This window comes from Gymnoscopelus braueri (assembly GCF_963280865.1).
Source record: "Gymnoscopelus braueri genome assembly, chromosome: 14".
Taxonomy (NCBI): Eukaryota; Metazoa; Chordata; class Actinopteri; order Myctophiformes; family Myctophidae; genus Gymnoscopelus; species Gymnoscopelus braueri.
The window spans coordinates 27,452,112-27,466,784 of record NC_137619.1 but is presented as its reverse complement, the minus strand read 5'-3'; the positions used below and the strand labels follow the sequence as shown (position 1 = coordinate 27,466,784).

At 40.4% G+C, this 14,673-nt stretch overlaps 1 protein-coding gene across 1 annotated transcript in view; it reads right to left on the bottom strand.

Annotated features, from left to right (window-relative positions):
• Positions 1 to 14,673, bottom strand: part of nrg3a (neuregulin 3a) — a 489,374-nt gene that overhangs the window by 14,865 nt on the left and 459,836 nt on the right. Inside the window, exon 9 of the mRNA XM_080449647.1 lies at positions 13,547 to 13,664. Coding sequence (XP_080305773.1) covers positions 13,547 to 13,664 — 118 coding nt within the window. The remainder of the gene's footprint in view (positions 1 to 13,546; positions 13,665 to 14,673) is intronic.

The window sequence follows — 14,673 nt, the reverse complement described above, 5'->3', positions numbered from 1 at the left end:
ACATAGTGTGAATGTGCGTGCAAAGTTTGACTGCAATCGGACGGTGCGTTCATGATTTGCGAAATTTTTTTCAAAACAAGCCACTACTGCAAACTTTAGATGTCAATCTTAGCCAATGAGGATGGAATATGAAAAATCAAACACATCCGTCTTGATCACATCTAAAGAGATCATGTGTACCGATTTGCGTGAAATTTGGATAAAATCGGAAGGAGTAATATAAAGAAATGTGTTTTACATAAGTCGGCCTCCTGGTGGCGCTATAAAAGGCAGATGGAAAAAATGCAGGGCAAAGGTTTTTCCTTGACCTCTAGGGAGTGCGCATACAAAGTTTTACACAGATCGGTGCAGTTATAGGTAAAAACATGAATTGGCCTGTTATAGCGCCACCATGAGGCTGATTTGAACATTTTCAAGTGGTATTTCTTCCTCGGCATAGTGGAAATATGCGTGCAAAATTTCACCGAAATTGCATGCTGTGTTCATGATTTGAGGCATTTTGTTGAAAATGGAGCACTCCTGCAAACTTTGGAAGCCATTTTTAGCCAATCAGGATGGAATATGAAAAATCTGAAAGACAAGTTTTGTTTAATGACTATAGAGATACTGTGTACCGATTTGCGAGATTTTTGGACAAAATCTGTAGGAGTACTGTCAAAAAATATGTTTTGCACAAATCGGCCTCCTGGTGAAAAAATTGGCGCAGAAGTTCGGAATTGGCATCCAGGGAGTGTGTGTGCACAGTTTCGCTGCGATCAAGCCAACGGTGGCGGAGATTAGCTGGGGACAGACGGACACACGGACACACGGACACACGGACGGACGGACGGACGGACGGAGGGTAAAACATACTCTCTCGCCATGCCTTTCGGCCTGGCGGAGACAATGATCATTATTTATATTTGACCAAATGGAAGATTAGTTCAACCAGAAGAGGCCACTGTTGTTCAACAAAGTATTACTAAGAAAATAACATGGAATAAAATAAGATATCTAAACTGTACATCATGTTGTCAATTAACTGTACTTTGACAAACTTAATATCAAATGTTGAATCACTCCTTTTACACATTGTACCCGTCTGTGTCCTATTTATGCCCATATATTAATACAGGTACAATATCTTTTAGCAGCAGTATCAAAACAGAAGGCAGAAGGCGTATATCTTTAGCAGCAGTGTCACATGTGCAAAGAAGCAGAAGCACACATACAGTATACATCAACACTATCTAATCCACTTGTCTATGTACATGTGCAAGTAACATTCTCTGCAGCTTCTCTGGATTCATTTTGTTTTTTATTATATTTAGTTCTTTGACCATGCCCTCTATTTCTTTTCTTTTTTACCATGTCCTCATTCAGGGATCTGACAGCCACAGTGAAAGAAATCTTTCTGAGCCTTGAGCCCCAGGCTGTGAGACACCGCCACCGTTTTCCATTTAGCATCATCACAAACAGTCCGATACTAGGATGATGTTTGTCCTTCAATTTATTTTTTGCACTACTCAAGCACCTGCTGTATATAATATATATATTATGCCCTGCAGGGACAGTACAGAATTGACTATATGGTGCACTCAGCCGACCTCCCCACCTTCCACAGCTGGGAAAAGCTCTTTCCATAATCCATACCATATAGATCTGGTGCCTGACAGGATGCTCTGCATGGGTTGTACCAGAGCAGAAAGATGTCAGGACCTTCTCTGACACATTGAATTTCCTCAGCTGCCTGAGGTGGGACAGGTCACAGGTGTTGCCTCACGTTCCTTGCTTTCTTAACCAGTTACCTTATGATGCACTGTATCATAGGCTCTACTGTATGATCGTAATCCATTAAGCATAGATAAGAGTTTGTGTTGCTAATTATCAGAGCATTTGGAGACTATCAATGTTGTAAAGAAAATACAGTATCACACATTCGCACACTCCTGATAGCTATACAGTGTGGCCATTGGCTTGACTGGTGGGACCTGATTAGAGGAGTCCAAATGGAGTTAAATGGGGCTCTATTACAATCTACTCCGCCTACCTCCACACCATCATGCTGGAGTGTGGAGGAATTCTGCCGGCGGCTTCATACAGTACCGGCCGATGAGCGATCTGCCCTCTTGTTAATTGGCTATTTCATCCATGCGCAATAAATTCATTAATTGTCGACTGCTGACGCAACCCTACTGAGCCTTCACCTAATCTGATAAGATTATTACAGAAGCATAAATTAAATTTAAATGGCTTCACTGGGGTGCACTGTGGAAGCGGCCTGCGGTGTAACATGGATGCATACCGTTGTGAATTCTGATACTGGCTCACAGCCTTTGCCACATAGCATTCCTGATCCTGATCTCTGTTACACTCTACTGGTTCAAGCTAGGTAGAAATACCATGACATTAATTAAAACAATAAGCTTTTCCAGATGTGGATTTTATCACAGAGAGATTAAGATCAGCGGTTAAGCTAATGCGCCTTCGTTTGTCTATGTACTGTACATATCTCACCAAACAATTCACTGATAGTTGAATCAAATAGTCACTTCCTCTATGCTAGAAGCACACATCAAGACATTCTGGCTAAAATGGTGATGTTTTTAGGGAACAGTGTAAACCCATGTGAAACGCAAACGAGGATAGACCAACAGCCATACAGGCAGACTAACTAGTCATTAAGCTCATCTCTGTGGGTGACTGAGTGAGACTGTATGACACAGTCACAGTGTGTCATATACAGTGCACACAGTCAGCACAATACAGTCAGTACAATAGTTCTGTAAATGCTTTGCGGCTCAACTAAAAATGGCTTAAACGTTTGTATGAGTTGCATAAAAGTTTAGCCTGTTGCTCATCCAATGCTCTTATGTTCACATTTAGCATTCAGCTTTCTATCTCTTCCTGCGAGTCCATTCTGATCATTTAGGCTGTAAGCTTAGGGAAAATACTGACGTTAAAGGCATACTAGGTAACGTTTTCAACAAAACTAAAGTTAAATTGTATATCTTTTGTGAGTGGCAAAAGTTTCACAACACCCACTCCATGAATTTCACCCCCGGAAGCCTTTTATTTATATATTTTATATTGAACGTGGACTGGGGGGACTTTCCCGGGGAAATGACGTCATCTGGCCGGAAAACGGAGGTGGAAATGCACTGGTTTCCTGTTTGGCCAGGAACTACCGCAACGGTTTCCTGTTTGGCCAGGAACTATCGCGCAAATAACAAAAAGGAACCTCACGCTGATTTTAAGAGAATGTAGGATTAGAAGATCGAAAAAGAACAGAAAAAGAAAGCACAGCTCATGGTAACTAATGCTCCACTGGCTAAGAGAAACGATCCGTAGATAGTATAAAACAATTAAAAGATCGTTTTTTGAAACGCTTCCGGCTTCCGGTGAAAACGAATGGAATTCTGGGTAATCGAGGACACGGAAATTGTATGCAGTGACGGTAGTGACCAGCAGAGGTTGCTAAAAATCGTTAGTTGTGAATTTGCATTGTACAACTTTAATAACACCCAAGATACAAAATTGAATGTTGTTGACAAAATGCTGTTGTTTATTAAAACCAGGTGGAAACTCCCAATTACTCCAGTTTACTGCAGTTATCCAACGTTGACCTGAGCAATGATAAATCCTTTGGTGCAATATTTTAAGAAAGAAATAAGGAACTCAAAGGGCTCTTATGAAAAAAAGGTTTCAGTGAGACTGAACGTATGAATTACTAGACACATCTAGAGTTTGGGCCGCTGCGCGGCTACGTTATGCCGATCCGACCGAGTTTGCAGGGGCGGCCCGATTTGAACAAAATGCTGCAGTGTCCGATAGCGATGAAACTTTGCACGCACATTCGCACTACGTTGAGGAACAAATACAACCATTTTAACATTGCCCTATTATAGCGCCACAAGGAGGCCGATTTTTGCTCCTACAAATTTTGTCCAAACATCACGTAAATCGGTACACATTTATCTATCTATAGTCAAGTGATCAAGTCATTGATTTTTCATATTCCATCCTGATTGGCGAATTCCGAACATTGCTGGCCCACAATAAACTACTTGCCCTGGTGGAGACCTGTGCTCCGAGAAGCACTTTTTCTAGTTCACAAATGTTTTGCATAAGAATTACTCTTAAGTTACAGGTACAATTTATTTGTCACTCAAGTAAATGTACTGTAACTGATAAATATAACTCATTACTACCCACCTCTGCTCACAATTCCTGCTCAGTGCCCTTCTGGACTGGACTACACCAGTCTACAGTAGCTGGCTGGCTGGTGCTTATGGGAGATGTAAGGACAGGCATGGGTGCCAGACTCACATCTCCCATTAGCACCAGCCAATATTCACATTTGGCCTCATTTGCACTAATAAAATCTGCAATTTGTTTTCATATAAAAGTGAAACTTTTAATTTGACTGATGCTAAATAAGCGCCCATCTCTATTAAAGCCAAAGTACATTCCAAGTGTTTATGTCATGCCACACACTTGGAATCGGCCTGTATATTGCCAGTCATGCCCAATAAAAAATGTCCAAAGCAATGCAGAGTCTGGCTCGGTGGCTCCAACCATATCTGAGGGCACAGACGGATGATAGTCTACACTTGCCCGACTACCATTCTCTCACAAAACCACAGACTATGCAAGCCCAAAGGGTGAAAGCGGTTGAAGTGTTAAGCTTCACTGATTTCTCTGGGAAAATTCAATCAGTATTGTAATCAGTTTGAGCAGTGCCCTCAAATTTGGCATCTTTGGAAACAACACAGCAGCACCATCATGCAAATTCAGCACACAAGCACACATGCACGCACACACTTGTTTTTCATGTGTCTCAAGTTGCTCTGGTCGACTCCCCCACAGGAGGACATGAAACAGCAGTCTCATTAGCATGCCAATTAATAGACTGAGTATCAGACAGAGAGATATGGGACAGACAGCCAGCCATATAGATAGATAGATAGATAGATAGATAGATAGATAGATAGATAGATAGATAGATAGATAGATAGATAGATAGATAGATAGATAGATAGATAGATAGATAGATAGATAGATAGATAGATAGATAGATAGATAGATAGATAGATAGACAGACAGATAGACAGACAGATAGACATATATATAGGATGTGTATACTACTAGACAAGGTTTGCAAGGTTTGGCTAAACCGCAACAGTGGTGACAACCTTATAAACACGAATGTCGCAGTAACTTATCAGTTACTGATAAAGTTACACAATTGGTTTGCCGGTTGGCCTAACAACAAACTAGCCAATCGCAGAGCAATTGTTTCTCCAGGCAATGGGACAGTCTATCCTGATATGCAACCTTTTCTTATCAGACATGGCTCTCGGCTCTATGTCTGATCAAAATAGATATTACACTTTAATCCAAAGTAAGAGATAATTAAGTAATGTATTGTAAAAGAGATTTCTTTCGTAATTCAAACTTTTTTTTAAAATTAGAGACTCTCTATTATATGGCCCATGCTTTTTCACAAGCAATCCCAAAACAATTATTGCAATCAGTTTGGAAAGTTGTAATTGTGGGATAAGGGGCCCTAAAACGGAACTGGGAACAGAGCTGCCTCAGTTGTGCCTGCCACAGTTATCACAAATGATACCCTTATGATCACATGGTCAAGTGATTTTAAATAGTGATATTAGTAGCTCAGCAGCACAACTGGCACAAACGGAAAAATTAAGACAGGGTCTAACACCAGCGTGGCTTCCCTGTGGATCTCTGATGTCAGGACTGGCCAGCCGGCGGGTGGCTGACCACGTCGTCACGCTCATGTCACAATGACTACGCCCAAATATGGAATGTGTTGTCTATAACCTCAATGTGTTGTCATGGCATCAGGCGCAAACAAAGCAGTCAGCTCCATATATGGGAACAAACGGGGGCATGCCCATATATGGCCATATGGGTATAAAAGGGACAAGGGCTGCGTAGGTGTGAGGGCCGCCAAAACTCTAGTTTGAAAAAATGTGGGAAAAAAATCACCAAAAAAGAAAATAAATGGCACTGCAGGCGCTTGGGTGGCGCAGTACTCTTGACATCAAACTTACTGGTGAAACAATTGCATCAAAAGTGATCAAGAAATCAAAGATGTTTGGGCAGAATGTCCTCTTTTGTCAACAAAAGTGCTCTCAAGACTCTCATTCAATGCCATTTTGACTATGCTTGCACCTCTTGGTTTTCCAACATCTCAATGTCGCTAAAACTAAGTTTTAGACCTTCCAAAACAGACATTCCACTACTTCTCGGCCTAAACCTGTGACCCACCTAATTCCAACACACTTGCTGGTCTGTGATGGCTCAGGGTAGAAGACAGGGTTAAGCGAGATTTAAGATAAGCAAGGGTTAAGATAGTCAAAGGGGCAGTGCCCTGACAATAATTGGTGGACATCTTGAATTGATGCCAATTAAACATACTTCCGCAACAAGGATTTCTTAGGACTTTTAGTATGTCGTTCTGGACACCTCAGAGAAATGATGTATGGTGAAAGAGATTCTGTTACAATTACTTTGATGTGAAATGCTGGTTTACTATCTATAACATCCTGTAGTTCTGTTATATTGGGTCAAAAATGGCAAAAAAATCTGAATTCCTCACCTAAAAATGTATTTGGAAGTCAATTAAAATCTCAGACGAATGAAAATTGGACTCACCCTCATTTTAAATAGCTTTTTGACAATAATTGGCGGCCATTTTGGATTGATGCCAATTAAACATATTTCCTCGACTAGGATTTTTTAGGACTTTTAGTATGTTGTTCTGGTGACTTCATAGAAATGGTCTGTGAAGACAAAACATTCTGTCACCATCATTTAATATGGCTTTTTGACAATAATTGGCAGCCATTTTGGATTGATGCCAATTAAACATAATTTCCGCAACTAGGATTTCTTAGGACTTTTAGTACACATTGGCCCGTGTTCTGGGGAGGGAAGCCGGGGCGGGGAGGGTGATAATTGTCACTGCACATACTCCTTTGGGCTGGGGCGGCACCTGTCAGCAGAAGAGTGTTGGGGCGGGAGGAGTAGGATGAAGGCTCTACGTTCTCCCGGTGGGGGCTCCTCACTGGCAGGTGAGTCAGTAGGATACAGCAGCAGTGACACACAAAAAATGTGGGTGGGGAGGAATCAATTGGCATAAAAAAACTAAATTGGGGAGAAAAATGGGTAAAAAGAAAAAAGAGAAAAGAAATGTGTTCAGGAAATGTACTTCCATGGCCTATTGGCAGCGTGCCAAAGAATTCTGAAGCACATCGGTCCAGCAGTTTGAGAGATTAGTCACTCATAGTCTCATATCACGACATTGATATTATATTTATATAGCACCCAGCTGTACCTACTGTACTACTTTGTTATGATATATTTGAGCAGGGGAATGGTTCAGCTGCCACCCCATCTGTCACTTGTCAAACTCGATCAACTTCCTGTTTAGCCTCCTACCCGCATCTGTGTTCAGATGGTTAATGCTGCCCTCATTTCAACTCGCAGTTCCAACCAGCACACCCACGGTCCCACACCCACACTAATTAGTGGCACGGCTTTCCAGTGCAGTGGATGGCACAGAAACCTGTTAATAATATTCCAGTGACCCAATGAAGAGAGGGTAAGCAGCACAATACCAACAGGGGAGGACTGATTCATTCACGATTAAGTGGAAATGTGGAGGAGTGACAGGGTTCACTGATTGAACAACACATTGTTTTAGCACTTGATTGAAAACAACATTTCATATATATATATATATCTCTGCTGTCGGGCAGAAACCAGCTAACTCCAAAATGTTCATTTTTCAGGAAATGAAAAAGGCTGAATGGACCTCCAAGCTCACAATGAGTTTGGAGGTCAAAAGGCGGTGGAACCTGCAGTCAGCAATACCAACTAACTCCACCCCCCTTTGGTGGAGTTAGCTGGTTTAGCAGAAAGTTTGAGGATGGAGTTTGTTTTACCAACACAGACGTGTACTGTAAAGGGTGTTCAATAGCACTGATTTATGGAAAAAAATTCAAAAGCGTCAAAATGGAGTTAGCTGGTTTCTGCCCGACAGCAACGAATATATGATCAAGGGCTTGACGTACCAAATTCATGCGAGAGAATGCCTACATTTCTGCCATTTCCATTTAGTATACATGTGGGAGCCGAACGGGGCCTTACGCATGTGTTACATACAGTAGTAGTATTGACTGGTTATAGAGGTCATCAATGAGTCTCATGTTTCAACGCATGGCTCAGGCGGAAGCAGGTCAAAGTGCGTACGGTACTGTATCTCCATTAAGGCCAGGGTACACTTACGCAACAGCCTGTAGTAAATTGTTGGTGGACATTTGTAGCACAGGCAGGACTATGCGTGTTATATTATAAAGTATGGACATGTGTGACTGTGTCTCTCTGTGTCTCTCTCTGTGTGTGTGTGTGTGTGTGTGTGTGTGTGTGTGTGTGTGTGTGTGTGTGTGTGTGTGTGTGTGTGTGTGTGTGTGTGTGTGTGTGTGTGTGTGTCATGCACACAGTGTTGTAATGGATATTTTAATCTCAGAGAGATTGGGTTGTCTATAGCACTGGGGCTTCTTCGTTGACAGACGACCCTGAGGGAGTCAGAGGCCGATTTGTATCATATGTACAGACATAAGCATCAATAATACACAGCAAGCAGGTAAGCAATTGATGCTTTGGCCATAATAGGAACAGAACAGGTGTGTGTGTGTGTGCGTGCGTGCGTGCGTGCGTGCGTGTGTGCGTGCGTGCGTGCGTGCGTGCGTGCGTGCGTGCGTGCGTGCGTGCGTGCGTGCGTGCGTGCGTGCGTGCGTGCGTGCGTGCGTGCGTGCGTGCGTGCGTGCGTGCGTGCGTGTGTCTGCGCTAGTGGAATTCCTGACGGACTGGTAAAGCCTGACTGATGCACGCGGTGATAATTAGAAGTACCCATTTTCTTAATTGGCCACTGCAGTAAAAAAGATTACTAAGTACTAGGCATGTCAAAGGCACACTTAGATTTTAATGAACAGCTGTGAGATACAGTACATGAGCAAAGTTTTTTTTTATGGCATTAAGGCTGATGTTATTTTAGCTATTGAGTTTGCAGTACTTATTGAGGAGTTTAGATATATACTTCCACAACACTGTTATAGCATTTGGGTATTCAAAATTCAAGGTTATACTTTCTTTGTCCCTTAGGGAAATTTGTCTAGGACATACCGTGTGGAATTATAATACAATTACTGTAACAGTGCAGTCAAGTACATCTAGTACATGCAACACAGTCCCTCATTTTACACCCTCCTTGTTTAGGACACTCACTGATAAAGGACTGAGACATTTTATACCTAAATGACTGAGTGACAAATAAACCACTCTTGAGTCTTGAACTAATGGTAACGATAACAAATCGGATGTCTGGCCACATCTTTACAGAATACGTGAGGATTGGAAAGTATGACTTCATTGAAATGTTGCCACTGCTACACGAGTGTCAGAGGTAGAGAGTCTTAACCACTCTGTCATAAATAATCTAAACTGTCACCAAACTGTGCCCATCATAGGAATTTTAATGTAAGAGAATTAATGAAAATACAGCCCCCAGGCGTCCTTTAGGCGGTTCCATGAAGTCCACAGCTAAATGATTGATAGTTAGGAACTAGATGTTAAAAAACATATAACATATAAAAAAATATTGAATTTTTAATGTCTTGATAAAATAACATCAATTCCCTCTATCCAACCCCTAAACTAGTGCATACAGAATTCACATGGACCGACTTTCAAAGAGAGATAACAGTCAATATGAACCTGGGTTATACAGGCGTTATGGACCAATAGTGGTGAATGATCCCCCAGATTTTCTGGATCAAAAACCATTTATTTCTGTTTTCTTCATATACTTTATGTATGGCATGTACTCTGTTATATGAGATTGTGAGTTTGGAACATGTGATTTGCGTGTGTGGGTGGTACTCTGCATGTATAAATGTATGTGGTTTGCTGAAGCTCCTTTGAGCCTGAGCTTGTTTCTCTGTGTGGTGAAAATTCTGATAATTGATAGCTCACAGACAGAAATCAATAGGAGTTTGTGTGGGTAGGCACAAAATAAACAAACAGGAGGCATTTGCATAAGTTCCCAATAGACTCTCAGTGAAATAAATAAATAAACAAGATTTAAAAGCAACATTTGCAAAATAAAAAATGGCCCCGGCTTGTTTTTCCAAACAATACATTTTGTGGAGTCAGTAAACCATGATCAGTAATTTATGAGCTCACGCTAATATGGCAATTAGACAAATTAGAGAGAAAGAATTGTTCTGAAATCCATTTCGTTGTGTCTATCGTGTTCTATTCTATTCTTGTAGTCTAGTCTAATCCACTGGACTGTGGCTGTAAATCTGTTAGAAGGGAAGCGTGTCCTAAAAATGTGGGAGTTGCTCCTGTATAGGTCAATGCCACAATAGGATGCTGGAAAACGTCTTATTCTTTTATACAATTCAAAATGTCAATATTTAATGTATTGGGAAACTCTGCATTTACAAAGGTACTGTATACTGTATATTTGATACATTTTACATACCCTGCCATATGTATGGCCATTTGCACAAACAAAGGTTATACACTCCACATTTTAGTACATACAATGAAAATGTCCACATGCTGTGTTTACTCACTGTACCAAAGTGAACATTGCACACCTGCTGTATTTCTATCCAGTTTGTCTATTTGTTCTTCAATTTGCATGTTTTATTGAGACTTCTTTAATTAGATTTATCTTTAGCCTCTTGCTGAAGTGGTTATTACACCTTACTGATAAAGATGTTTTATTTATCTCATCCGATTTGATCTGATCTGATCTGATCTGATTTGATCTAATCTCTTTTCATCTAATCTCTTCCCAGCAGCATTCTTTTAAAATGACATGCAATTAACACATCTTCAGTCTTCTCAATATACAATTATGATTAGATGCTAGGACAGATTGTTAGTAATTCAGTCAATGTTGATGCCATCACAGGGTTTTGTTTTGTTTTACAGTATATTTCATCAAAGCTCAGGCGTTAAATTACCTTGCCCATTATCGTGTAACATAGAACAAGTGTCTATGCAGCCTCTCCCATATCATACTTAGTTTCGTGTAGCAAGATGATGGGAGATCTCTGCCTATTGATATGTCTGGGGAAATATCAATTCAATATTCATATGGGTTAGAGCAGTGGCAAGAACAGCCGCTAATGAACCTATGCCCACTGCTTTAAAAAGCAATCCTGATACCATCTCATTATGTAGGTAAGTCAGTCAGTCAGTCAGTCAGTCAGTCAATCAGTCAGTCAGTCAGTCAGTCGGTAAGCAAGCACGTAAGAAAGCCTAGTAGTAGTCTCAGAGCGGACACTCTACCAATATGAAGGACCACCCTTAATTTTTAAATCTCTGCATTGTTTCCACCCAGTTTTAGCCACTATATTGAATTTAGATGTCACCAAACGAATCAGTGGGCGAAGATCTCTGATCATCTGGCTAAGTGAAACTATACCAAACAAGATTGATCAAGTAAAAGTATCACATGCCATAGTACGATTTTATATTTGTGCTGATGTTTAAGTTACCCTTAAAATTTTTACCATTTTCCTTGGTCTCATCCTTTTTTTTGCATCCATTTTGTCACCCAGTTGTACCAAAGGGCACCTTGTTGGGGGCCAAACAGATGCGCTCCTTTCTCTCTTTTTTCTCTTTTTTCTACTGTTATGAACCAATTGAAAATACAGACAAACAAATAGACGAGAACTTAAGTAATTTACTTATTTACTGAAGCCATTTGCCATTATGTTAAATTACTGACCTATACTGTATATTACCCTCCCTGTTCTATAATGTGTAGATTTAGGATATACGTATGCATAATATGCTTATTTCACTTGAATAAAACTGTGTTATTTATTTAGAGTGCAGATTCTCTTCACTTAATATGTACAGTATACATCACAAATATTCCTTTTGCCTTTTAATTATACAGGGACAATTATACATGCTTTCATGCCATTCTGCCTTGACTAACACAGGCATTTCTGTTCTCCCTTCTCATCCAAAACACATTTCCAGATTGTGCAAAATCCTTCTGCCTGATTACCGATAAAGTGATGAAACTCACAGCAATATGATGTGTGATAACTGAAAGTGTAAAAAGTTAACAGGATTTTGTGGTGCTGATTACTTTGTCGGCTCAGCTAGAATATCTTAAACCTTCTCACCTGCTATGAGACACCATTCCAATATTTAAAGTTCAATGCCCTTTTTCATTGTCCCAGAGAGGCTGTTATATCATTTGTTTTGACCTATATCATTTCCAGCTTATTTGAATATCATGCCCTGTGCTATTTGGCAGGTTGGCACCAAGTTAAAAGAAAATCACTGTCTATTACATGCAAATTCAGTCCCACAGCTACTGACATGCATTGCCTTATCAGTCTTTTGTTTATTCCTTGGCTCATGATGGACAGCAATTCTCCCATGTGTGCTGCACGTGTACAACAACAGAATCAGTACACTTGAAATTAGGCTGACGTCCTTGGGGTAATACAAATCCAATGTGGTTAACAAGTCTTTGTGTCAAGCGTAGACTTGTTCTGTAAGGAATAGGTAGCCTTGTGGCTTATTGACGTGGGATATATGTTAGGATAGTTAAAGATAATATTATGCATAACCAAACATTTACACATCCTAAGTCAGTGGAAGCTTTGTTTTTGACTGACATTCAAATTAAGGATGTTTACCATGTGAGCTACTTGGGCTGGGATAGATAGATGTGTCAACAAGGACTGCTGAGAGGATGATGAATGGCAGCACTCGCTGGCCCTACGCTCCCAAACCACTGAACGATTGCTAGCTCAAAGACCTCTGGGCCTAACACAAGTGGGCAGGTGGATGTGGGGAACACAGACAAGTGGTTTGAAACGCTGCAATCAAAAGACCCAGCTCCAAACAATGAGATCAGTGAACAGTCAATGTAATGGGAAGGGTAAGCTGCAGTAGGAGGAAGGACGTTTTATGAATATTGTATATGAGTATGCATCTGGTGTGTTCATTTATTAAAGTACATACAGTGCATGAGTATGTTGAACCTTCACACACGCACGCACGTATGCACCCTTTCCTAGATGGCTAGCCTCCAACAGAGCCACACCATAAGAAAGAAGACAAACAGACAAAGCCATGAAGATGTATTTGATGTCTGCATTTGACACTTGTCCTCAATAAATGTCTACAGGGCTGTGCATTCAATTTGTACTTGCATGTCTTCAACAGATGCATAACTGTTGAGTCTGACATGCAATACTTCCACCTCAAGTACAACCAGTGGTGGACAAAGTACACAACTAGTTAGTATCCAAAAATACAAATACTACAGACACTCAACAACATTTTTACTTAAGTACAGTACTCAAGTAAATGTACTTTGTTACTGTTTACCACTGAGTACAAGCACAACAGGAGCTGCCTAGTACAACCACAGTCCTTTATGGCTGGCAACTGCTCTGATCTTGTGTTGTCTTTGAAGAATAGTAGTTACCTTGTGCAGCTGAAGGCCGGTGTTAGAAGATCTAGCCTTGGGATCAGGGCCATTAGAAGCATAGTTCTTCAAACTGCGAGTCTCCTTGAGGTGGGCCTGGAGCTTCTCTCTGCGTCTTCTAGAGAGAAAGAACAGGACAGATTTGTATATTAAGATTTCAATGGACAATGCACAAATGGAGTTTAAACAGTTTTGGAAGGAGAGCTCCCCTTCATTCCCCTGTTATTCTATCACATTCATTTTCCTGCAGAATCGTAACTCTTGACACAGCAATTTCTAGGCATCAGCTAGGGTTCCCTCAATCTTATCCGGCCCATGGCACCTTTCTCTGGGTATTTTAAACTTAATCAAAAAGCAGCGTGTGGTGTCAGCCACAATCATGGTCTGAAAGACCTTGAGTTGACATTGCCTGGATGCATACAGGCCAAAGAAACCCACAACATAATTTAACCCAGCACTCAATTTCTCTCCAGTTAGGTCATAATGAGAAGTTTGGTCTAGCGGAAAATACTTTTTTAAATCACTATTAGTTGGAAGGAAAGAGGAAATGTCCTTGGTTGTACGTTTATCAAATAATTACTTTTTTTAAAAGAATGTATTCCTTCCAGTGCAGAATAATGTTTTGAAGGTTACTTGTCACATTAATTTTCCATCTCTTGTTCTGTCCAAATAATTTTCACTTTGATTCAATTTAGCAACCAGTTAGATAATTAGTTGGCAAAATGTATAAATACAAATAATAAACATTTTGACCACAAACTCTCTGACCCAAATTGGCTCAATGAAAGAAAATGACTCTTATAAATGACAGAATTATCACACTATAATTTCACTTTATATTGGTGTAGTTAAAGCTGCACTATGTAATCTTCCTGTTCTACAACCGATCTGTCAACCTTCAGGTCAAAATTTGTGTCAAATCAGAAACAGGATTGTGTTCAGGGTCGTGTCCAACCTAAACACAGCATCTAAATGTCTCAATAGAAGAGCAGGGAGGCCAAATAGAACCACCCCAATTCTATAAGTTGTATTAAAATACCATATAGATTGGACAAAATAACATTTTATTCAAAAACAAAAAAGCTACATGATAGAGCTCTAAGACCAGGGTAGAATACATTTACTTT